The sequence below is a fragment of the Saccopteryx leptura genome, chromosome 1, assembly GCF_036850995.1.
Source record: "Saccopteryx leptura isolate mSacLep1 chromosome 1, mSacLep1_pri_phased_curated, whole genome shotgun sequence".
NCBI classification, from domain to species: Eukaryota; Metazoa; Chordata; class Mammalia; order Chiroptera; family Emballonuridae; genus Saccopteryx; species Saccopteryx leptura.
The window spans coordinates 300,749,494-300,775,082 of NC_089503.1; the positions used below are offsets into that span (position 1 = coordinate 300,749,494).

The following is a 25,589-nucleotide window of genomic DNA, read 5'->3' on the forward strand; positions in this document are numbered from 1 at the left end:
ACATATAATCTTCCAAAACTCAATCTGGAAGAATCAGAAAACCTAAAGAGACCGATTACAACAAGTGAGATTGAAACAGTTATCAAAAAACTCCCAAAAAACAAAAGTCCTGGGCCAGATGGCTTCACAGGTGAATTCTACCAAATTTCAAAGAACTAACTCCTATCCTTCTCAAGCTATTTCAAAAAATTTAAGAGGAGGAAAGACTTCCAAGCTCCTTTTATGAGGCAATCATAATCCTCATTCCAGAACCAGGCAAAAACAGTACAAAGAAAGAAAACTATACGCCAATATCCCTGATGAATGCTATAATTCTCAACAAAATATTAGCCAACTGGATCCAGCAATACATGAAAAAAATCATACATCATAATCAAGTGGGATTTATTCTGGGGAGGCAAGGCTGGTGCAATATTTGTAAATCAATCAATGTGATTTATCACATAAACAAAAGAAAGGAGAAAAATCACAAGATAATATCAATAGGTACAGAAAAAGCATTTGATAAAATCCAGCACCAATTTTGATCAAAACTCTCAGCAAAGTGGGAATACAGGGAACATACCTCAACATGATAAAGGCCATCTATGACAAACCCACAACCAACATCATAATCAATAGGCAAAAATTAAAAGCAATCCCCTTAAGATCAGGAACAAGGCAGGGATTCCCCCTTTCACCACTCTTATTCAACATAGTCCTGGAAGTCCTAGCCACAGCAATCAAACAAGAAGAAGAAATAAAACGCATCCAAATTGGAAAAGAAGAAGTAAAACTATCATTATTTACTGATGACATGATACATAGAAAACCCTAACGTCTCAGTCAAAAAAACTACTGGACCTGATAAATGAATTCAGCAAGGTGGCAGGATATAAAATTAATATTCAGAAATCAAAGGCATTTTTATATATCAACAGTGAACTGTCTGAAAGAGAAATTAAGAAAACAATCCCCTTCACTATTGCAACAAAAAAATAATAATAAAGAACCTAGCAGTAAATTTTACCAAGGAGGATAAAGACTTGTACTCGGAAAATTATAAAACATTGATAAAAGAAATCAAGGAAGATACAAACAAGTGCAAGCATATACCATGTTCATGGATAGGAAGAATAAACATCATTAAAATATCTATATTACCCAAAGCAATTTACAAATTCAATACAATTCCTATTAAAATACCAATGATATACTTCAAAGATATAGAACACAGATTCTAAAAATTTATATGGAACCGAAAAAGAACACAAATAGCCTCAGCAATCTTGAAAAAAAAATAGAGTGGGAGGTATCACACTTCCTGATATCAAGTTATATTAAAAGGCTATTGTACTCAAAACAGCATAAGAACAAGCATATAGATTAATGGAACAGAGCAGAGGACCCAGAAATAAACCCTTACCTTTATGGACAACTGATATTTGACAAAGGAAGTAAGAGCATACAATGGAGTAAAGACAGTTTCTTTAACAAATGGTGTTGGGAAAATTGGACAGGTATTTGCAAGAAAATGAAACTAGACCACCAACTTACACCATTAACAAAAATAAACTCAAAATGGATAAAAGACTTAAATGTAAGTTGGTAAACCATAATCATCTTGGAAGAAAACATAGGCAGTAAGCTCTCCGACTTCTCTCACACAATATATTTGCTGATTTATCTCCTTGGACAAGTGAAATTAAGGACAGGATGCACAAATGGAACTATATCAAACTAAAGAGCTTTTGCACAGCTAAAGACAATATGCACAAAATAAAAAGACAAACCACACAATGGGAGAATATATTCAACAATAGTTCTGATAAGGGGTTAATAACAAAAATTTATAAAGAACTTCTAAAACTCAACACCAGGAAGATAAACAATCCAATCAAAAAATGGACAAAAGAAATGAATAGACACTTCTCCAAAGAGGACATACAGATGGTCAAAAGACAGATGATAAAATGTTCAACATCACTAATCATTAGAGAAATGCAAATTAAAACCACAATGAGATACCACCTCACACCTGTCAGTATGGTGCTCATCAACAAAACAACACAGAATAAGTGCTGGTGAGGATGTGGAGAAAAGGGAACCCTTCTGCACTGCTGGTTGGAATGCAGACTGGTGCAGCCACTTTGGAAAACAATATGGAGATCCCTCAAAAAATTAAAAATGGAACTGCCTTTTGACCCATCCACTCCACTTTTAGAAATATATCCTAAGAGTACCAAATCACTAATTCAAAAGAAGAAATGCACCCCCATGTTTATTGCAGCATTGTTTACAATAGCCAAGATCTGGAAACAGCCCAAGTGTCCATCAGTGGACGAGTGGATTAAAATGGGGTGGTACATATACACAATGGAATACTACGTGGTCATGAAAAAGAAGGAAATCTTACCTTTTGCGACAACATGGACAAACTGGAAACTGTTATGCTAACTGAAATAAGCTAGGCAGAGAAAAAAAATATCATATGACCTCACTCATTTGAGGAATCTAATGAACAATGTGAACTGAATAATGAAATAGAGGCAGAGGTGAGATCAAAGGGACCAGAGGAAAAGCGGTCAGAGGGAAAGGGGATGAGAGGATGGGATCAGAGAAGGGAAAGAGATTAGTGAAATTATATATAGATAACATAGCGTAATAGAGAGCAAGACAGCAAAATCCTGGAGGGAAGGGGGGAAGGTGTTGGGGAGACAGGGCAAGAGGAAGTGTCGAAGGGAACACACGGGTAGGGAGGGAGATATATTTGGTGGGATACTTGAAACTAGGTAAACACAATAAATTAAAATCAATAAAAATTTAAAAAAAATAGAGACTACCTCTACTGCCTGACCATGAAGTTGCACAGAGGATAGAGCATTGGACTGGGACACGGAGGACCCAGGTTTGAAACCTCAAGGTCTCCAGCTTGAGTGCGGGCTCATCTGGTTTGAGCAAGGCTCACCAGCTTGAGCCCAAGGTCACTGGCTTGAGCAAGGGGTCACTGGGTCTGCTGTAGCCCCTCAGTCAAGGCACATATGAGAAAGCAATCAATGAACAACTAAGGTACCACAACAAAGAACTGATGCTTCTCATCTCCCTTCCTGTCTATCTGTCCTTATCTGTCTCTCTCTCTGACTCTGTCTCTGTCACAAAAAATAAATAAATAAATAAATAAATAAGACTGTATTTATTAAAGGTCTTCAGATGATACCCTTTATGGGATGTGTTAGCTCTATTCCAAACTTGTTAAGAGTTATCTTTTAAAAAGACTGTTGTTGAATTTTGTCAAATGCTCTTGTTGTATCTCTTTATCTATTGAGGTGGTCATAGTTTATTCCCTTTCATCTGCTAATGTGGTATATTACATTATAGGTTTTCTAATGTTAAATCAACCTTGCATTCCTAGAATATACACAATTTGGTTACATGTATCCATTCAAGATATATCATACATACTTTTCTTCCCCTCTTGAGTGGAGATATAAGAATCACAGTCTCTGCCCTGGCTGGATGACTCAGTGTATAAAGCATCGACCCAGTGTGCCAGAGGTCACGGGTTCAATCTCCAGTCAGAGCATGTATGAGAAGCAATCAATGAGTGCACCCAAGTGAAACAAAGAGTTGATGCTCCTCTCTCTCTCTCTCTCTCTCTCTCTCAAATCAATGGAAAATTTTTTAAAAATCACAGACTCACAAGAGAGATTAAATTCAAGAGATGGAAACATTATCTACAACATTTTTTTTTATAGAAATCTGACTCAAATAAGAATGAATGTTGCAATTATTATAATTATTATATTTTATGTAACAAACAAAGTTATGCTGAGGGATAAGATTGTAAAACCAGCACGTGAACTACAATTGTGTGCACCCACTAAAAAGAATTAATAATCAAAAAGAAAAGAAACACAGGCTCAGGGAATTTTTGAGCAACTCAAATAGTGTAATTTCAAATAACAGACCTACTCAAGGGCAAGGCCAATATTATGTCATTAAAGAGACTTTCTCTCATCTACTCCTCTTCTCAACACCCACTGAGATACCTCCCTATAAAAAGAGCCAGACATTTTTCCTACTCCACCTTTCCCTAGGATGTAATCTTTTGTAGGTTTTAACTTGATGTGTGAGTCTCATTCCAAGCCTTCATCTCTCACACGCCCAGGCCTTATCTCTGGTCCCTGGATGGCTGTTACCTAAGGGTCTTCATAACTGAGCTCATCAACCTACTGTAGCATCTACTCATAAACCTGCATTCTGGTTTTCACTTCCCCTTTCTATTTTGGCCCCTGGGGTCTACCTTACTTTCTACTGAACTCTGCAATATACTTAAGAATATTTGTTTGATTCTGTCCAAAATTTCTAGGTGTTTTGTAGCAAGAGGGTTTTCCAATCATCTAGTCTGCTGCTTTTCCAGAAACTGAAGTCTCTAAGAATACCTTTTTAACACCAAAAAACTTCAAAGACCCCCCCACACACACACATTCTATCATCATCACCACCACCACCCTCTTTATTATCATTTTCTTCATCATCACAGCTAACATTTCATTAAAATATGTTCTAGGCATTAATGCTGCACATGGATTCATTTTTAAATTTTCATAGTCCTATGAGGTAGATACCCATTAGTTTTCATAATTTTATAATCCATTTGTTGAAAAATAGCTGTTACATATTCAGTATAACTCTCAACTAATATTTTATGTAATCACAATAGCACCTCATATTTTTTTAAATAGTTCCATGCATATATGCAAGATACATCATTTATCTTACCTACAGACTCTGCTAGGTGAGCATATGAATTTTTGACTGTCCTTACAATAAATTCCCACTCCTTCTCCCCTCTCCACTACCCTCCACATGGGTCTGAGACCCTAGGTTAAGATTCAGTGCTCTGTATGAAACCTGAGAGAAAAACTGAACAGCTACCGTATGCCAGGTACTATTTTCCACAATGTTACCAATATCTTGTTTAAATGGTATCATTTGAACAGTACCCACAGTATCTAGGTGCTGTTGTAACTTTACAGATAAGGATACTAACATTAAAACAGGTGAAATTATTTATTCAAGATCAATAAGCAGTCATTATCAGAGTCAGGATTCAACTCCAGGTCTCCCAACACTAACTGCTGTGTCCTTAGACCATACCAGTGAATCAGCTCTACTGCATCTACCCTATGCCCCACTATAGCTGGGAAGGTTGTGTATTGCACAATTTTAGGGGATGCTATTTATTTATATTGTTGTCATCAGACTTGTATATTTATTTGACAATTTTCCATCAGGTGACAATAAATCATCTCAAGAAAGGGCACATTTTTCTCATTTAAATAACGACAATAGTTCATAAGCGATGTTCAGTTTTTGTTGTTGTTGATGTTGCTGTTGGACAACTGCCACCTTCTAAGATACCCATTTCATTTAGTGGTGTTGGCTGCCAGAAATTTTTCCATCACAAGCCCAAACCTTGCACTTTCAGAATTCCATTAAGCCAGTGGTTCTCAAAGCCTTGTATCCTATGTATCTACCTGAGGAACTTTTAAGAGGCACATACTTGAATTAAGAACTTTTAAGAACCTCACACCTGAAATCATGATTCAATACATCTAGAATGGAAAACAGGCTGCTACATATTTGGCAAGCACTCTAAGTAATCCCTGAAAATAACCATTGGAAAACAGTTACCATGCCTCCTCAATCTCTTATTCAGTTCAAACATTCTCTGTTTTTAAGGTTTTTTAACTCTAGCTCTCCTCAGAAGACATAATACAGCATAACAAAGTCAAAAATTGCATTGCCTGAAACCTATAGAAGATGAGCATTCATTTGAGAAAGTAGTTTCAGCATGACCTCCTGCTTTCACCTTTGACTGGTATCCAGTTTCTTAGGGCGTGTATTGTTTGTGCATTAGAAAAACATCTTTTATTACAAATATCCTAAAGATACCTTTATAATTTCAAGAATCAACATAGCATAATGGCTGGATGCCTGGACTATAAAGACAATGCATCTACGTTCAAATCCATTTACCACGTGACTTTGAGCAAGTTGGATATAGTAGTGAAAATGAATACTGTGACTACACAGGTCAATTTGAGTGAATCTCACAAACACAACAATGAGTTTTAAAAAGCAAGGTGCAAAAGAACACACACTGTATGACCTACCTAAATAAATTTTAAAACAATAATCTCTATTGCCCAAGAACATACACATATACAATAAAAGTGGAATACTAAAATGCCTGGAATTTATAACAATTATATTTAGAACAGGAGTTATTCCTGAAAGGGGCAATACAGAGAGGTATGATCAGGAGGGGTTAGTAAAGGATTTGAGTTTCAACTGTAATAATACTAGTAATATTTTGTTTCCTTAAGCTGGTAGTTGGGGAAATGGGTCTTCTTTATAATAGTCTTTATAATTTTATGTCATATCTTTCAAATCAATTTCTCAGAGAAAATATAGGAATCATAAGGATTAACATTTAGCAACAGGAAAAGCATTAATAAAATAATGTTAAGAAAAACATCAGAAGGCTATTATACTTTTTTTTGTATTTTTCCAAAGTGAGAAACAGGGGCGGGGGGGGGGGGCACAGACAGACAGACTCCCGCATGCGCCCCTCTGGAGCATTGCTCTGCTACAATTGGAGCCATTCTAAGGCCTGAGGCAGAGGCCATGGAGCCATCCTCAGTGCCCGGGCCCAACTTTGCTCCAGTGGAGCTTTGGCTGCAGGAGACAAAGAGAGAGATAGAGAGAAAGGAGGAGGGAGGGGGGAAAGGTTGGAGAAGCAGATGGTCACTTCTCCTGTGTGCCCTTGCCAGGAATCGAACCCAGGACATCCACATGCCAGTCCAACGCTCTACTGCTGAGCCAACCAGCCAGGGCTAGAAGGCTATTATATTTTTAAAAAGACTAATAAAGAGAAGTGAAAAACACTAGGAAATAATATTTTTAAAGATAATATTTAGGTCTATAGTGAAATTACATTTATTTCTTCATTTTTATAACTTGAAATATCCTCTAATGTTAATAAAACACTTATAATTTTAAAATAATAGTTTTTAAAATTAATCGGGAAAACCAAAATTTAAATCACTGGCTTCCTATCTGAAAAAGTATTCTTAACTGTAGCTCATGTCCTAAGTAGGTATTCTATAGAGTATAGAACGGGTGTTATCCTCAAATAATGGAACATATGGGATCTTATATCTCCTTCTTGGAGAACCACAGTACTCACGGGTGAATTAATGCATCTGAGAAGTCTTACAGTAAGAATCCATTATTTTTAATCCAAAGCCACCCAGAGTTACTTGACTATGGCATCCTTTTCTAAAGCATAATACTAGCATCACATAGGAATTTATAAAATGCTATTTTAGTTCCTGCCTATAAATAAATGAATGTTTATTACATATATAAAGCAGTTCCCTAGAGTTCCATTCACTTCTATAGAACAACACAATTCCTGATGTATAAAAATAATTCAAATATTATAAGAAAAGCATAATCAAGAAGAGAAATGGTCATTTACCTCCCCTATCTCCTTTGTTCGTTTAAACTAAGACTCACTAAGAATTTGTCATGTGCAGGGACTGCTAAGTGCATTTTAAATGGGTAATAATTCATTTCATTTGTCAGAAGCATATGCTGAGTAGGATATCTCTGCTCTGTAAGTCTATGAATCACAACATATTTAAAATAGCAATAGTAATGTAACTATAAATACCTTTAAGGCACTTTAGCTTATTTTTAAAGCTGACTGAATATTTTTCTAAAGCAAAAGCAAAAGGTAGAAAAACATCCCGGTTGTTCTAAATGTATGTAGAAACCATAAATTCTCAAATTTTAAATACTCAAAATTATTTTTAAAATTTAAAAATTTAACAGCAATTGAGAATTAAAATTCATGTTTTTAACTGTATTCTTAAAAATATTATTGCAATACCTTTAATATTGGAAGAATTTCTGAGCCCCCTTCAGGAGTTCCAAGGTATTCACTGGCCCCTTTACTTAAAGATGCTTCTGAAAAGAGAGACAGAGAGAGAAAGAGAAAGCAGGAGGAAGAGGAAGAGAGGAAGGGAGGGAAGAGAATCAAGAGAATGAGGAGAAAAATGTGGAAAAGTAGGAAGAGGAGGAAGAGAGGGAAGGAAAAAAGAAGAAACAAGGGGAAAGAAGGACTCAGAAATAAAATTTTAAAAAGGAGGAAAGGAGAAAAATAAAAGGTGAATCACATCATAAAAAAAGGTTTGCCAAAGTGCTTATCTTTTTAATTGCCTGTAATTTTAGAAATGATGCAATATTTTAGAAGTTGATTAACAAATCATTTCTTCAACTAAATTAATTTTTTTCTTTATATAAGTTAATATGAGAGTATCTTGCAACACAACAAACCAAGTCAAGACCCCTGATGATCAACAAGGTAAAATTGGGGTAAAGAAATTGGTTTTCTTCCATAAAGTTCATTTAAAAACATTCAGAAAATAACAGTGTAGAAGCCTTATGAACTTAGACATATATCAGAGAAGGCTGGTTTGAATGAGAACAATATAAATTATAAATATTTATATGACAATACTAGTTTCCTATTTTTATCTAATAATTTAAACTAAACAATGTATTAGTTAATAGCCTGAAAACATTATGAAGCAGATTGCCATAATTAATATGCAAGAATTACTTGTACTTTTATGTTTTATGTGCCAATAAGGTGATGAGAATAATACAGCCAGAAAAGTTATAACAATTTATGTATCTAAATGGGGACAACCCTTCATTGCATAAATGTAGAAGTTTTCAAGTTCATAAATGGATTGTGCACTAATATTCATTAGTTCTTTAGAAATAAAATATCTTAACAAAAAAACAGAGTATAAAACATAAGAAAATAATAGCCTCACAAAAGTAACTAGTGAACAAAACAATAAAATTGAAAAAAGATTTTTTTTAAAGGTAATCATTAGGCCTTTTGCCTCCAGTAAGAGGTAATCTGGAAAAATTCTCCTGGCTAAGGACAAATAGAAAAACTAGAAGGTACAGTTTTGTTTCATTTGTAAGCCAAGAAGATAATGAAAAACCGCTGTAGAACCAGACCCTGGGAAAGGAGCATCACCTGCATCTTGGGAGGCGGGCCCTGGAAGTACGGAACTGCATCAGAGATACTTTCCCACTGGGGGCTTTCATCAGCTCTGGGACGGGAGCTGAGAAGCTGAGTGCTACTTTTGACAGCCTTGACCGGCTAAAGCAACAAAGATTACTATCCAGGACCCACTGAGGGTGAGAGGCCAGAAGGGGCTGCATCCTAGGAGTTAAGGTAAACTAAAAATAGGTCTTCAAAGAGAGTACACATCTCAGCTTCAAATTATATTAACCTCTCAAACTTGGAATAGTGGATCCTGGAGTAGCAGTGCCTTCATGTATCTAGTAAAAGCAGATACCAATCTTCTTTGGAAAGAGATAAGATCATCTAAAGTCTCAAATTATTTCTATAAAATATTTAGCAAATATCATGTCCACATAATCAAAAGTAACTAAAGTAACCAAATAAATAATGAAGTTCTTCATTGAAGAATTCAATGCGATAAACACAAAGAAGGAATAATAGCAGTCTGAAGCCCCTTCTGGCTTCTCACCTGCACTCCCTCCAGTGGCCTTTGGACACTGACATAAAATTTGTGTACATACCCTGACCTCCCAGCTCTCTGAGGCATGTTCTATACAATCGCCTAACAGCCCCTCATGGGAATAGACCCTGGCCTCACCTAGTCCTCTCTGTAACTTATCGTATTTCATATTGGCTTCCTTCTTACTTCTCCACTCCATGCTTCCCTGAATAATATCCCAAGTAAACTACTTCACTCACCCAAGAATCTACTTTTGCTCAGAATCCACTTTGTCTCAGAATCTACTTCTGGGGAAACTAATCTCGGAAAAAGGTCAGACTTACTACAACACTTGAACTCGCTGATAAATTATTACAACACAATAAAGTGAGACAATCAGACATTATATGCTTCTTGATTCAATGCAATTAGAATGAACAGCACCACATATAAAGTATCTTGCCAAAAAAAATAAGATATTGGCAAGAATTCATTTTGACAATTTATCACTTGAACCTAACTAAGTAAGCCTCTAGACCTAAATACCATATAGAGAAACAAGTTATTTGATATCACAAAAATGCAAATAGCAAATCCAGAACATATGAAATCTTACAGGGTAATGTAATGACTCAATTTCTTCAAAAACCAAATAGCCTGGAGAAGGAGTGAGGAGAGGAGAAATGGTTAAAAATTAGAAAGAGATATTGAACATACTTAAAAAGAAAATAAAATCTGTGGACTTGTTTGGGTTTTGACTGAAACAAACCAACTTAAAATATTTTTATTACAATCAGGAACAGGAATTTTCACAAATCATATAAGGCAGTGGTCCTCAAACCCCGGGCTGCGGACTGGTACCGGTCCATGGGCCATTTGGTACCAGTACGCAGAGAAATAATAAATAACTTACATTATTTCCGTTTATTTATATTTAAGTCTGAACGATGTTTTATTTTTAAAAAATGACCAGATTCCCTCTGTTATGTCCATCTAAGACTCACTCGTGACACTTGTCTTGGTCACGTGATACATTTATTCGGCCCACCCTAAAGGCCAGTCCGTGAAAATATTTTCTGACATTAAACCGGTCCGTGGCCCAAAAAAAGGTTGGGGACCACTGATATAGGTTATAATAATAATAGCATTGTGGTTTTATAAGAAAAATGTTAGACCAACAGACAGAGAGACACACACACTATATATGTATACATATATGTGTGTACACACATATGTGTAGATATTTGCTGGTGAAATGACATATCTTCTTTAAAACACTTAAGGAAAAAAGAAAGTGTTGCAGTGAGAGATGAAATAGATTGACACAATGTTGATAATTATTAGTATGGATCATGCCTACATGGTGATTTATTTAATCTCTCTATATTTATAAGTCTGTATAATAAAAGGTTTTGAAAAGGAATAAGCATTTAAATACAGGACATTTCAAAAATATGACTTCAGGCCATTGGTTGTGTTAGATAGCTATACAACTCTAACCAGTGGTTCTCAAACTTTAATGCATATCAAAATCACCTGGTGAGTTAATAAAGACTAGAAAACTCCAAGCCAGTTGAAGTGGAATAGGAAGGTCTGGGCCATATAGTTGCAATAAGTTTCCAGGTGATACTGATACTGATCAAAGCTTGAAAACTATGATTCTAAAACTCCGTTTGCAAAGCCATGCTCAACAACAGAGGACAGGCGCCAAGAACACAATGGTGACTAATACTTCTTCCTTCAAGAAACATACACTCTATCAGGAAATGGAAGAGGAGGAAGTATAAAAGGGAATAAAAGGAGAAAAGAATGGAAATAAAGAAAAAAGAGGAAGAGGTGAGTAGGGGAATGATCAGGAATGGAGAATGGAAATATAGTACAAGACAGAGTTTCGTCTGTCATTGATTTATACGGCATATAACCTATTTTTAACATCCACTTGTTTAAACCTATGTTATTTCTATCTCTGATTATAAATCATCAATGAAGCACAATATTGATAGGCCTAGTTTCCATTAACAAAAGTTATTCTGTATTCCAATTTATATTTATATATTCATGTGTGTATATACATACATAATATATAAGCTCATCCATTTTATTCGATATTTTACCTAGAGAATCTTTAAATTCTCTTCTCGGGTCTCCTAAAGATTCCAATATTTCACTTAATTGCAATGCAACCTCTGCCACCACCACAATATCAATGTCTTCCATTTTATAGCAGTGAATGACTTCATTTATCTGCCACAGAAGATAAATCCACTAAAAAGATAAAATATACAGCAAAATCATATTAAAGTATATTACCTTGTAGAAAGAATCACACTGTTCAAAACTTAGTACTTCTTTGAGATCATCATCTGCTAATTATATGAAAATGTTATACAGGTACTCCCTCCTTATTAGTGCATCTTATAAATTATATCATATAAATAATATAAAGGTCAACAATCCTAGTAAGATTATATTTAATAATCAATGTGTGTATGTAAATTTATAAAGAAGATTCACTTAAGCTTATGGTCTGCATATCTATAGCCATAATGGACAATTTATCATGCTGTTTTTATATATCGTGACAATTATCCTCAAAATTATTTTTCCAAAAAAGGAGCTCTTATGTTGATTATCAAAGTCCTCCAAAATAGTAAGAGGAAAGCAGGTGTTTCAGGTTCCCTGCCAGGTGACGTGGACACTGTCTTTCATGTCTATATCCCTAAAGCTCACAAAGAATAAGCCATCACACCTTGGGAGCTACAATGAAAAAACAAATGTACACATCCACAGCATCACTTCATCAGAGTACATGATAAAATCATGCCCATGTATCCTAATGTAGCTAATCTCAGGAGGCCTCAGACTCACAAGAGACTGTTATTACTAAAATATTTTCTCCTAAATATCCAGGTTATAATATTCACCTGCTTAGTTTTTTCCTTCCTATGAAATAGCTCTTTATTTAGTCTAAATACATTATTGCAGGAAAAAACCCTGAAACTCCTTATTTGTATTTTCTAATATTAACCTTCTTAATAAATTTATCTAAGCTCCTTTGACCTTAGACACACTATACTCATTCCTCCCTTAGAAACCTGAAACACCTCCCCACTCCCCAGAACTAAATTGGGCCAGAAGTACTGGGAACACAAAAGAAAAGCTCGCACAGCAATTTTTTTAATGGTAGTTATACAGGCTGATAAACAGAGACAATTTAAATATCACAATTTAAATTAGCAATAAAAAACATGTGAAAGGAAACAAAAATGAATACTTTATTAGTACTGATTTTCTGAGTGAATTTTGCGTAATCATTGTTAGACATGCTGATCCGCTGAATTCCTGATTTGCATCTCTGCCATAAGAACATTATAATATCCACCACAATTTCTTTATCAGGCTGGACATTCTGAAAATAAAAGTGATAAAATATATTGTTAAGAATAATAAGATATAGCCTGACCAGGCGGTGGTGCAGTGGATAGAGCGTCGGACTGGGATGTGGAGGAGCCAGGTTTGAGACCCCGAGGTCGCCAGCTTGAGAGCGGGCTCATCTGGTTTGAGCAAAAGTTCACCAGCTTGGACCCAAAGTCGCTGGCTTGAGCAAGGGGTCACTCACTCTGCTGTAGCTACACAGTCAAGGGACATATGAGAAAGCAATCAATGAACAACTAAAGTGCCACAATGAAAAAAAAAAAAAAGAATAATAAGATATATAGCTAGACAACATTTAAATGTGTACCAGGCAACATGTAAGTACTTTATATGTACTGCAATGGACTGAATGTTTGTGTCTTCAAATTTTATGTTGAAATTCTAACTCCCAATGTGATCACATTGGAACATGGAGCCTTCAGGAGGTAATGAGGAATGAGGGTGAAGCCCTTACAGATGGGAATAGTGCCCTTATAAAAAGGGACTTCAGGGCCTCAGACTATTTTCACTAAGTGAGGACATAGCAAGAAGACGGCCATCTGTAAACCAGAAGGTGAGTCCTCACCAGACACCAAATCTGCTGGTGCCTTCATCTTGGATTCCTCAGCCTCCATAATCATAAAAAATAAATAAGTGTTTGTTGTTTGAGCCATCCAGTCTATGACATTTTTGGTATACCATCCTGAACAGACTAAGACACATACCAAATCATTCAGTCCTATAACAGCCTATGAAGTGCACACTATCTCCTCATTCCCACTCTACTATCATTCCTACTTTATAAATGGGCAAGCTGAAGCACAGAAGATTCATTGTTTTCTACCAAGATGAAAAAAATAGAAAGTAACAGAGCTGGGATTCAAACCCATACAGTCTACCTCCAAAGACCTCAGTCTTAACAAATGCTCTAGGCCACTTCTGTCTCTCTAAAAAGAAGTCCCAAACATTTTTAGGCAAGTATGTAAACCAAATTTGAAATGTTTACATATATATATGTCTTAATTCTTATATTATCATAATAAAGAATATTTCTAGAATTATAATATAAGGAAAATAAGAGGATAGGGAATGAGAGGTGGGAAAAAATATAGACCAGGGAAAAGACACATGAAGAAATTAAAAGAATATCACAACTGGGTATCAATAGATGACCTGAAATTAGTACATCACCAGTCAAATCTGTTACTTGGCTTTTTTCAAAGAAATGTAAAGTTACTACATCCAAACTAGAAAGACAATGAGTTTATGATTAAAACATATGAAACTGAGCTCCTTTGGGGCAGCTCTAAGATTTAATTTATATAGGTAGCACCTTAATGCACTGTTTGGGAACATAATAGAGATCAATAAATGTTTATTAAATTGAACTGAACTGAACTAAATGTCCATGATTTCTTTTTAAGATGGGTACTCTGTATGTGAACCCTAATAAAGGTATGTGCCCTGAAAATAAAATAAAATAAATAAAAAGCAGACAGGTGAAAATTCCTTGCTCTTTTCAGCCTTGATTAAGATTTTTTTGGTTTGGCTCTCTCAGTAATCAATCATTATATATGCTAGCAAATATCCTTCTTTCAAAAATTAAATACCTATCTCAGGTTATAACATAATCTAAAAACCCAAGAGAAATAGAAAATACTTATAACAGCAGAATTTCTCAAGTCTCTCACTGTGTTTCACTTACATGAACAAAAGTTAATATAATGCTCTATAAGTGTGGTTTTCAAACTTTTTTATAACAGCAAAATCAAATTATCAAATAAAATTTCATCAGACTCTCAACTAACAAAAACTAATAAAGCAGGTTAGGGTATCCCTGCCCAAATCTGGGCTCCCAAGGAACCCCAGAGAAGGCCTGAGATCCCTGCAATTCATTTTTAAAAACAGTACTCATTTTATTTAAACATTCATACCCACAAACAGGTCATTTATAAATACTGGCCATTGTGTACAAAGTAATTCAAATCATGACCAGGCTTTATACTGATGGACTGAAAAGCAGTATTCCATTAAGAATATTAACTTCATTATAACCTCTGCCTCATTTCCTTTATTATTAGAAGTCAAGGTAGCCAAAAATTTCCCAAAAGGAAACAGATTGACACCCAAAATGATAACAATAAAAAGAGACTTAAAATTATAAATTATATCCTTATAACTCAATCTTTTATTCTAAAGATTTAAAATATATAGAATTTTGAAAATGTTCAATTCTTATGATATTTTAAATCTGACTTTAAATTAGGTACAATAGCCTCCTCTGATACTATTAAAAATTTATTGAAATAGCTATTTCACCTGGGGACAGGTGCAGACACAGGAATACAAGGTTGCTGCTAACTGGAAAATATCTTCTGAATATGCATAAGTCTTCGTGGAAGAATCTCAATTCATAAAGTCAAGGAAAATAAAATTAAAATCAATTATAACATTTCAAATAGAAAAGCAAAGAAACATAGAAATTCAACAAAAATGACATAAATGATACCTGGGCAAATATAATGTCAATAAGATACTTTAGATGCTTCTATGTGAAAACTAATCAAAGTGGGCTCTAGTTCAATTAAAATGGATTATTATTATTGTTGTTTTTGTTATTATCATGAATCTATAAAATATATGCCAACTATGTCCAAAATGGTAGTGAAGAGGCTTGTAATATTAAAACATCTATAAAATATAAAAATAGAAATAAAATAGAATATAAAAATAACAAAAGAAATAAAATAGAAATAAAAATAACAAAAGTATTCACCCTGACCTGTGGTGGCAAGTGGATAAAGTGTTGACCTGGAATGCTGAGGCTGCTGATTGGAAACCCCAGGGTTGCCCAGTCAAGGCACATACAAGAAGCATTCAATGAACAACTAAAGTGAAGCAACTAAATCTCCCTCCCTCTCTCTCTATAATCAATCAATAAAAATTTGTTTTAAAAAATATCTATTCATGCCTGACCAGGCGGTGGCGCAGTGGATAGAGCATCAGACTGGGATGACGGGGACCCAGGTCCAAAACCCCAAGGTCACCGGCTTGAGCACAGAGTCCCTGGCTTGAGCATGGGATTATAGACATGACCCCATGGGTCACTGGATTGAAGCCCAAGGTTGCTGACTTGAGCCCAAGGTCACTGTCTTGAGCAAGGGGTCACTGGCTCAGCTGTAGCCCCCCCCCGCCCCCCACCCCCAGTCAAGGCACATATGAGAAAGTGATCAATGAACAACTAAGGAAACTAAGGAGCTGCAACTAAGAATTGATGCTTCTCATCTCTCTCCCTTCCTGTCTGTCCCTCTCTCTGCCTCTATTTCTGTCACCAAAATATATATTCAGAAACCACTAGGGCCTGACCAGGCAGTGGTGCAGAGCATAGAGCGTCGGACTGGGATGCCGAGGACCCAGGTTCAAGACCCTGAGGTCACCAGCTTGAGCGTGAGCTCATTTGGTTTGAGCAAAGTTCACCAGCTTAGACCCAAGGTCACTGGCTTAAGCAAAGGGTCACTTGGTCTGCTGAAGGCCCGCGGTCAAGGCACATATTAGAAAGCAATCAATGAACAACTAAGGTGTCGCAATGTGTAACGAGAAACTAATGATTGATGCTTCTCATCTCTCTGTTCCTGTCTGTCTGTCCCTGTCTATCCCTCTCTCTGACTCTCTGTCTCTGTAAAAAAAAAAAAAAGAAACCACTAGGAAAAAGATGTACCATTACTTGGTACAAACTATTTACTACAATTGAGCAGACATACAATTCCTTAAAAACATGTTAAGTCATAAAAACATGGAATTAAATCATTTTCATTGGTCTAAAAAAGAGGCCACAGGCTTTCAATTATATAAACAATAATTTTTAAGCCTTAAAAAGTGCTAACATGGAAAACTCTTCCTGCTGGAATGTGAAGACCACCAAATCTTTCCTTACCAGAGAAAACAAATGGCTTTTGATTTACGGCCCTGCTGGTCTCTCATCTACCAACAAGGCAACAGCTAAGTAGAACCTCCTTCTGCTACTCAAAACCATTCAGAATAAAATCTACCATCACTACAAGGCCTAGAATCCTGCAAGGTCTGGCACCCTGCTATGTCCCAACCTCAGCTCCTTCACATTCTCAGGTTCCCGAAGCACCACCAGTGCCTGCCAGCCACACATGCATCCTTCCTTGCCCTTCAACAGCCAAGCATACTCTCAGCCCAGGACCTTTGTACTTCCTGTTCCTGCTGCCTTAAACAGTCTCTCACCTCACTTATAAGGAACGTGTTTTCTCAGATAAAATTACCTTAATTTTTCAAAAAAAGGCAAATAAATACTCACCATTAAATGTGATTTTTTTAACATAAAAAGTTGACTGTCCTTCTTTGTAATTTTCCAAAGGAAGGATCAAACCTTTGTTTTTCTTTACGTTGATTAGAGGTTCTATTGCAATAAGAAGAATTAAATCCTTCTCTGCTTTCTTTGACTCTGGATCATCCTGTCTCTAAGAGACATATATCCCACAAGTTAATTAGTAATTCAATGTCATCTTAACAATATAAACACAAATTAATGATTTTGCACATATTACCTGGAGAAAATCAATAAGGTACCCAGCTGCAGATTCAAATAAACTCCATTCCTCGTAAGTAAAAGCTAACTTTATAAATTTCACAGCAGCATCCATAGAAATAACATCTTTTCTTTCCATAATAAGTTGCAGAAGAAATGTATTTGGAAAACCAAGCATTCCATCCACAGTGTTACTTGACACTAGGAAAGGAACGAGAGTTTAAGGGTTATTCATGCAAAGAAATAGTTACTAAATATTAACCATCAGACACTGCTGAGCACTGGGGGAAAAAAATGGAAAAGAAACACAATCCAGACCCTCACAGAGCTTATACTGTAGAGTGGGGGGAACAAGGAATCTTAGTGGGCAGATTCAGAGTGCTGTGGGGACAAACTGGAAGGGCATTGGGCCCAAGGCTTAGGGTACGAGAGCAATCGGGGAAGACGACTCATGGAATGTCAAATAAAGAGAATTAGCAAGGAATAACTAAATAGGCAGCTAGATGTTATAGACCAAAAGCTCAAAAAAGAGACCCAAAATAGGAATATAGTTTTTACAGTCCTCACTATTTATCTGCTGTAAATGATGAGATCAGCCACAGGCAATGTACAGCTGCTTAGAACAGAAGAGTAAGGAACACCAACACGTAAGAGAAAGGCAGAAGGAGGAAAGGCAGCAAAGAAGAATATGTAGAGAGAAAGCAGTAGTCAAGAGCACAAACACTACAGGGAAAGATGGAGGAAAGCACTGAAAAGTGACCCTGGCACTGAACAATGAGGAGGTCGGCGTGTAATTCTCAGTAGGGCGCTGGGGACAGAAGACTGCTTATAAACAAGTAAGAAGAAAAATTGGGCAGGGGTGGGAGCAATGAAAATAGACAATCTTTCAATAAATCTGACTATAGCAAGAGGAAGAAATTCAGGGAGGAAGTTGAAAGAGGACATGAAGGGTCAGTTCAGAGAGATCAGGTTTAAAGAACTAAAGAGGAAGAGAAGAAACATCCCTTCCATTTTAATAGGAGACAGTGGAAAGGACAGTTGCACATGAAGATAAATTTTCAGGTTTGGGTGAAGGAAGTCTGGGGAATTCTCATCTGAGATCTTGTATTTTCCATGTGAAGATGAGTCCAAACTATAGCATAGAGGCTTTCCCTCCAGCCAGCCGCCTTTACATGGACACACACATGCAAGTACACACACACACACACACACACACACACACGTGCAAGCTCACTTAGAAGTGCACAAGCTAAGGTCGGGGCCTTTCACCCCTCCTTCCAGGAGGACACTGTCACCAACTCAGCAGATGTTTCAAAGCAGCGGAAGGTAAGCCCATCACCAAAGAAAATTAAAAGCACAAACACCTTGAAACAACTATTCAAGGTTAACTATTCAGGGTTAAAAACAAATAAAACTCTTAGTAAACCAAGAATAAAACCAAACTCCTTAGTCTGCAAAAAGAGTATATTTAAAAAAACACTTAGCAAACATAAAAATTAATGGTAAAATGTTGAAAGCTTCTCATTAGAGATCACAAATGAGATGGGATGTCTGCTGCTGTTACCACTTTCATTCCATGCTTTATTGGAGAGCCCACCCAGGGCAATAAGTCAACAGATGTATGAAAAAAAGAAATAAAAATTTTAAGAATTAGAAAGAAATACAATTGTCATTATTCACAGATGGTTGTATATATAAAAACTCCAAAAGAAAATCTAATAAATTAATTTGAACTACCAATTGAAGTTAGCAAGTTTTCTGAATTCAAGATAATAAAAATTAGATATGTAGACTACAATGCTAAAAACTTCACATACTCCTGTTCTACACTGAAATATTATCTTAGCAACTTATTTACTTAGTAAAAGTTCTCTTCCTGCTAAAAACAGTTCTGAGACAACATCACGGATTTCTACTTCATCTGTAGTAGCAGATATAGTTTGTAGTGTTCGTCTACTTGAATCAGAAAGAGCTTCCAAGACAGCCAGGAACCGAGAGGAAGTACTATCAAACATCTCATCCAACAACCGTTCTGTGATGGTACGTGGCCATGGCAACTGTAATTAAAAAAAAATACAGTTCAATTTTTTAAAGTTCTATAATGTCTTCATATTAAAGAACTTTCATCCTTATTGTTCAGCAAGGATAAGTAAAACATGCTAAACTAATGCTAAAAGAGAGAGTGGTTGATCTATTAATGAAATGGCTGCTATTTCGATTTTTCATTTCTTGTGGTGTTATTTGGATTCCATTAAGATTTATGTCATGTTGCCATTACATCAAAGACTTTGTTATTTCTTGATATGTTTGCATTTCCAAGGCAGCAAAAAAAAGGCTGTTTATTACTATTATTAGGATAGCATCAATCTCCATCTGCTTTGTGGTATCCTTAATCACAGTCTTTAAGAACTGATACTCAAAGTTTGGTTGCCTAAGAAGCTCCCAGGAGTGCTTTTTAGATTCACAGACCACATCTCCACATCAGTAAACCTGTGTGCAACATTCTTAATAAACACTGCAGGAAATTCTAATGCAGGATCCTCAAACCAAAATTTAAAACAATATTTTATAGTATACATAACTTGTCTTGTGTTAGTTAACTCTAAAGAAGAGTTGACCAGCTGTATACTAATAAGCTACTGACTGTTGGAGCCCAGTGTGAACTCCTAGCCATTCTGCATTGCATCAGCCCAGAATGATTTCACCTCTTGCAGATGGTGTGCCTCTGTGCTCTACTCTCTGACAAATTACCTGTTCTGTGTATTTAGAGTACCAGGAAATTAGAAAGATAGCTCTAGTTGGCTTTCCTAGAATCTGTGTTCAGTTAGAACATAACTTTCATTTTCCCCATTTTCTACTTTCCTCTTCTTGGGGAAAAGTCAGAAAGACAAAAACAAAAGCAGGATAAAACCCAAATAGATTACAGTGAACTTGTTTTCTAAAATATCATAGGAACACTAGCAAAAAGCAGAATAGAATATTTATCAGAAAATATTTATTCATATAGAATAATACCATGTAAAGGATTTCAAAATATAAATATTTAAAAGATCTGTAAAAATGATTTAAAGTCAAAGCAATAAAAAATGGAACGTCAAGCATGACAAACAAAATATTAATGTAAATATAATAAAAACAATGAGTTCATTCATATATATTTCAAAAATTAAGTCTCTAGTAGAAAGTTAAGATTATCTTTCAAAGACTGAAAGTTAATTTACCAAAAAAAAGTGTAAACACAAATATAAAAAAAAGTTAAATTCAAAAAACTAAAGTTAAAACAAGCCATTTTATTAAAATTGAATTATAAAAAAATAACAATAATATCAAAATGATAATAGCTAGTGGCAAAATTAGTATATGTAGGTTATCACCCTGGAAACCCATTTTGGAAATTAATTTGGCAATATACATCAAGAGAAATAAAAGTATATCCTTTGATTCAGTCCTACACCTTGAATCTTATACAGGAAACAAAAAAAAGAAAACATTATATATATTTGAAGGTGTTGGTTATATCAATATTTAGTTATATACCTATTTATTTATTTCAGTTGAATTTATTGGGGTGATATTAGTTAACAAAATTATGCAGGTTCAGGTACACAATTCCACAACACATCTGTATACCATTGTGTGTTCACCCCCCATGTCAAGTCTATGTCCATCACCACTTATTCCCCCATACCCTCCCCCCCCACTTGCCCCTCCCACTTGGCAATTGCCACATTGTTATCTGTATAAATACTATCAATATTTATAATAGTAAAGAACTGGAAACAACTAAAGTAATAGTAATAAAAATATTTATACTAGACAAATTCTGGTACATATACTGCATAAGGTATATTAAATCATCTTTAAAAATGTCAGGACAAATAAGAAACTAAGTCTGTTCCACTCCTAAATACTATTATTTCCATGACATTTACTCCATAAGATGCATTACATTAACTCCCCAACATAGTACACCTACCCCAGTCAAGTTCAGTTTCTTACTCCAGTGAATTTGCTTCCTCCTACTTCTAAGCCAGGGGTCCCCAAACTACGGCCCGCAGGCCGCATGTGGCCCCCTGAGGCCATTTATCTGGCCCCCACCGCACTTCCAGAAGGGGCACCTCTTTCATTGGTGGTCAGTGAGAGGAGCATAGTTCCCATTGAAATATTGGTCAGTTTGTTGATTTAAATTTACTCGTTCTTTATTTTAAATATTGTATTTGTTCCCGTTTTGTTTTTTTACTTTAAAATAAGATATGTGCAATGTGCACAGGGATTTGTTCATATTTTTTTTATAGTCTGGCCCTCCAACAGTCTGAGGGACAGTGAACTGGCCCCCTGTGTAAAAAGTTTGGGGACCCCTGTTCTAAGCTATGACCATGTTCTGATCCTTAGAGTGTTTTCCCCTCTTTCCTGTCTGGTCAAGTCCTGCTCATTGCTCAAGCCATGCAAAAAGAAAGAACTGTGACTTCATATTTTCTATATCCCACCACAGGTGAAACAACTGTAAGTGGTCAATATATGGTTATAAAATAAATGAGTGAAAAATAAATAATAGCAATAGCTAATATTTACTGAGAACCTACTATATGCCAGGAACATTCTAACAGCTTTACATGTAAACCATTTAATCACTACCATTACTTTCCCCTTAATACTAATGACATACTATAATTATTTTATTTATTATGTAATTTGTCATAGCAGGTACTTTAAAAATATTTATTGAATGAATCACTAAAGAGTCAATCATTAGGAGTCTAAATTAGTAGTCCTTTAAAAGAATCCTTTGAAAGTTAAAATGATTTACTGTGAGTTAAAATCTGACTTAAAAACTTAAAAATGTGGCCCTGGCCGGTTGGCTCAGCGGTAGAGCATCGGCCTGACGTGCAGGAGTCCCAGGTTCGATTTCCGGGCAGGGCACACAGGAGAAGCGCCCATCTGCTTCTCCACCCCTCCCCCTCTCCTTCCTCTCTGTCTCTCTCTTCCCCTCCCACAGCAAGGCTCCATTGGAGCCAAGATGGCCCGGGCGCGCTGGGGATGGCTCTGTGGCCTCTGCCTCGGGCACTAGAATGGCTCTAGACACAGCAGAGCGGCCCCAGAGGGGCGGGGCATTGCCCCCTGGTGGGCATGCCGGGTGGATCCCGGTCAGGCGCATGCGGGAGTCTGTCTGACTGCCTCCCCATTTCCAGCTTCGGAAAAATGAAAAAAAAAAAAAAAAAAAACCTTAAAAATGTTTTACAAAATAAATGTAATGCATATTGAAATTACTTTCTTTTATAGAAAACATAATAAAATTATTTCATACATATAAAACAGGACATTCTGCAAACTAAGTCAAGGTAATATACCATGACTTTATCAAAAGGGTTATATTGACTATTCTCTGTAAAAACTACCCACTAAACAAATAAACAAAAAGAAACAAAAAATAAACATAAAAAAACTACCCACTAAACAATTATAACTTTTTCCTAAAAAGACATACCACCAGAACTTTCCATATAATAACTATCTTAAAGGAAACCAGAAATAAATTATTTTTAATGTAATGTTACCTGGAATTTTAAACATTTTTCTTTGAAATTATATTTAATTTTTATACCAGGATAATTATAAATCAAGTCCTCATAATATGCTAATTAATGACCATCTTACAGCTTTGAATAGTTAAATTTGGTTTGCTCAGAGAAAAAAGGTGTTAGTGAAATAAAAATTGACCCCTGCTCTCTTACAAACACAGTAGTATTACTACTTAACAATACCAGATGTAGTCAGTTCAACAGCTCATTCATGAAATTATCTATAATTTGGCAAGTTATCACCCCTACCAATTAAACATTATTGGTTGTTAAGGACTGTGATTTAAAAGCACAGTATGAAATATACTTCTGAGCTCAGTTGTTAATATAAATATATCATAGTCACACTAAGTAGCAATAGATAGCCACAATGTCCAAATAATATCTAGATTTAGATATTGATTTATTTAAAATTTTTAAAAGAGATAATTACTCTCCAATGTTATAGGAAGAAATGAGTTAAAAGAAGAGTAGTAGGTCCTGAATGGTTGGCACAGTGGTATAGTATCAGCCTGCTGTGTGGATGCCCCGGGGTTTGATTCCTGGTCAGAGCTTGGAGGAGAAGCAACCATCTGCTTCTCCACCCCTCCCCAGTCTCTCTCTCTCTCCCTCCCCTTCCCACAGCCATGGCTCAATTGGATAGAGCCATGGGCGCTGAGGATGGTTCCATGGCCTCCGCCTCAAGAGCTAAAAAATGGCTCTGGTTGCAACAGAGCAAGGGCCCCAGATGGGCAGAGCATCGCTCCCCTAGTTGGCTTGCTGGGTGGATCCCAGTCAGGGCACATGTGCGAGTCTGTCTCTCTGTCTCCCCTCTTCTCACTAAAATTAAAAGAGAGAGAGAGAGAGAGAAGAGCAGTCGTTGTATAATGGGAAAGCACTCGACTAGACCTGGGTTCTGGCCCCAGTGCTGCCCACAGCTGACTCTGTGACCTGGGGCCAGTAATTGAAATACTCTGGGATTTATTTTCCCCATCTGTAATAGGCAAGTACTTTAAAACCCCATGTTTCTAAAACCCCTTCCAGGCCTTGAGGTTCTACCACTATTTTGTCAAAACTCTCATCTTCTTCCCCCTCAATTCCAGGTTCCGTCCCCACAAAGGAGCTCACAGAAGAGAGTTTACAACTGCTGAAACAGTCAGGGAAAGTGTTAAGCCAGGAGCTGTGGCCACCATCACAGCTGCCTGGCCCATGCAGGTTCGCATTTGATTCAAACAGACGGTAATGAAACAACAGAGCCAAGAACTGGTGGGCCATTAGCTTTAATCCTAGCTTGCCCCCAGCAAGCAAGAAATACACACAGTGGGAAAACACTTTCCTTTCCATTCAGGGCTCCCAAAGCCACTGACTTATCTGAGTTTCCTAGAATCAAAGGTTTCTACCTCACCAGCCTTATTCACCTCTGTTCCCCATCTCCTTCTCTCTGCACAAACTGGCTTCTCCTTCAGCACTCTGCCATCTTAGCTGCCTCTCCTATGCAATGCTAATTTCAGGAACCAAGAGAGAGTGAGACCCTGGTCTGCCCCATTTTATAGTGTAGAAATCAAAACCTTTAAGCCAATAGACAAATAAGGAAGTCTGTGAAGTCTCTGATACAAAGTCACTTATCTGAGGCATTAATGGGATTCCTCATAAGAGCGCACCACCCCACATCATGCAACAGTCAAGGGTGTGCGGAAAAGCTTAGTTTTAAAAAGATCTTAGTATTAAAAAGGCGAGAATGGCTTAGTCTTAAAACTAAGCCCTAGGCTATAATGACTTTGCCAGCTTACAGCGTGTCTCCCACACCCAATGCAAACTATAAGTGAGCAAACATATATATCATATTTACAAACTTATTTTACTGACAGAAGGCTTAAAAGAAATATGGAACTGGCCTTCAGGAATCCTGAGATTCAGGGAGGCAAAGGGAAGACAGTAGGAGAAGGGAAAGGCAAGAGGGAGAAAAGGCAGAGGACCCCACCAGGCATAACTAGGTCCCAGATCCCTTAACACTGTTTGCTCAATACGTTTGCAGCTGAAAGGGCTGCATGACAAGTTTAGATGGGTGGAAAGAAGAGACTGCCACCAGCTCCATGCTGGGCACTGCTGCTCCATGCTGCTGCCTGAGGGCGAGCCTCCAGAGCTCTCTCATATCCCCTAGGACAGAAAAACCAGCAATTTACAAAATGAGGACTGCCTCAGTCTGGCTCTGAGCAGCAGTCATGAGCAGAGCTCCCTGATAACTGTAATAACTTGACTCCAGTGGGAAATAAATGGTTGTTTGAAGCCACCAAGCTATGGGGGTTGTTTGTTGCTACACTATGACCTAGTTCCTAACCAAAGATGAAACCTGAAGCAGACAGGAAAAGGTGCCGCTGCCTTCTCTCCAACCTCCACGCTTCTAAGCTAACACCAAGCAGTCACACAGAGCCTCTGCGAACCACTCAGAGGTCTGTGCATTCGAAC

The 25,589-nt window shown here is 36.6% G+C and overlaps 1 protein-coding gene across 1 annotated transcript in view; it reads right to left on the reverse strand.

Moving 5' to 3' along the window:
• The window catches only part of CFAP54 (cilia and flagella associated protein 54), a 322,454-nt gene that overhangs the window by 265,166 nt on the left and 31,699 nt on the right, over positions 1–25,589 (reverse strand). The window contains exons 9-15 of the mRNA XM_066357258.1: positions 19,424–19,622; positions 17,585–17,766; positions 17,335–17,497; positions 15,330–15,415; positions 12,871–13,005; positions 11,711–11,861; positions 7,943–8,019 (exon numbers count right to left, since the gene is read on the reverse strand). Of these exons, the coding sequence (XP_066213355.1) occupies positions 7,943–8,019; positions 11,711–11,861; positions 12,871–13,005; positions 15,330–15,415; positions 17,335–17,497; positions 17,585–17,766; positions 19,424–19,622 (993 nt within the window). The remainder of the gene's footprint in view (positions 1–7,942; positions 8,020–11,710; positions 11,862–12,870; positions 13,006–15,329; positions 15,416–17,334; positions 17,498–17,584; positions 17,767–19,423; positions 19,623–25,589) is intronic.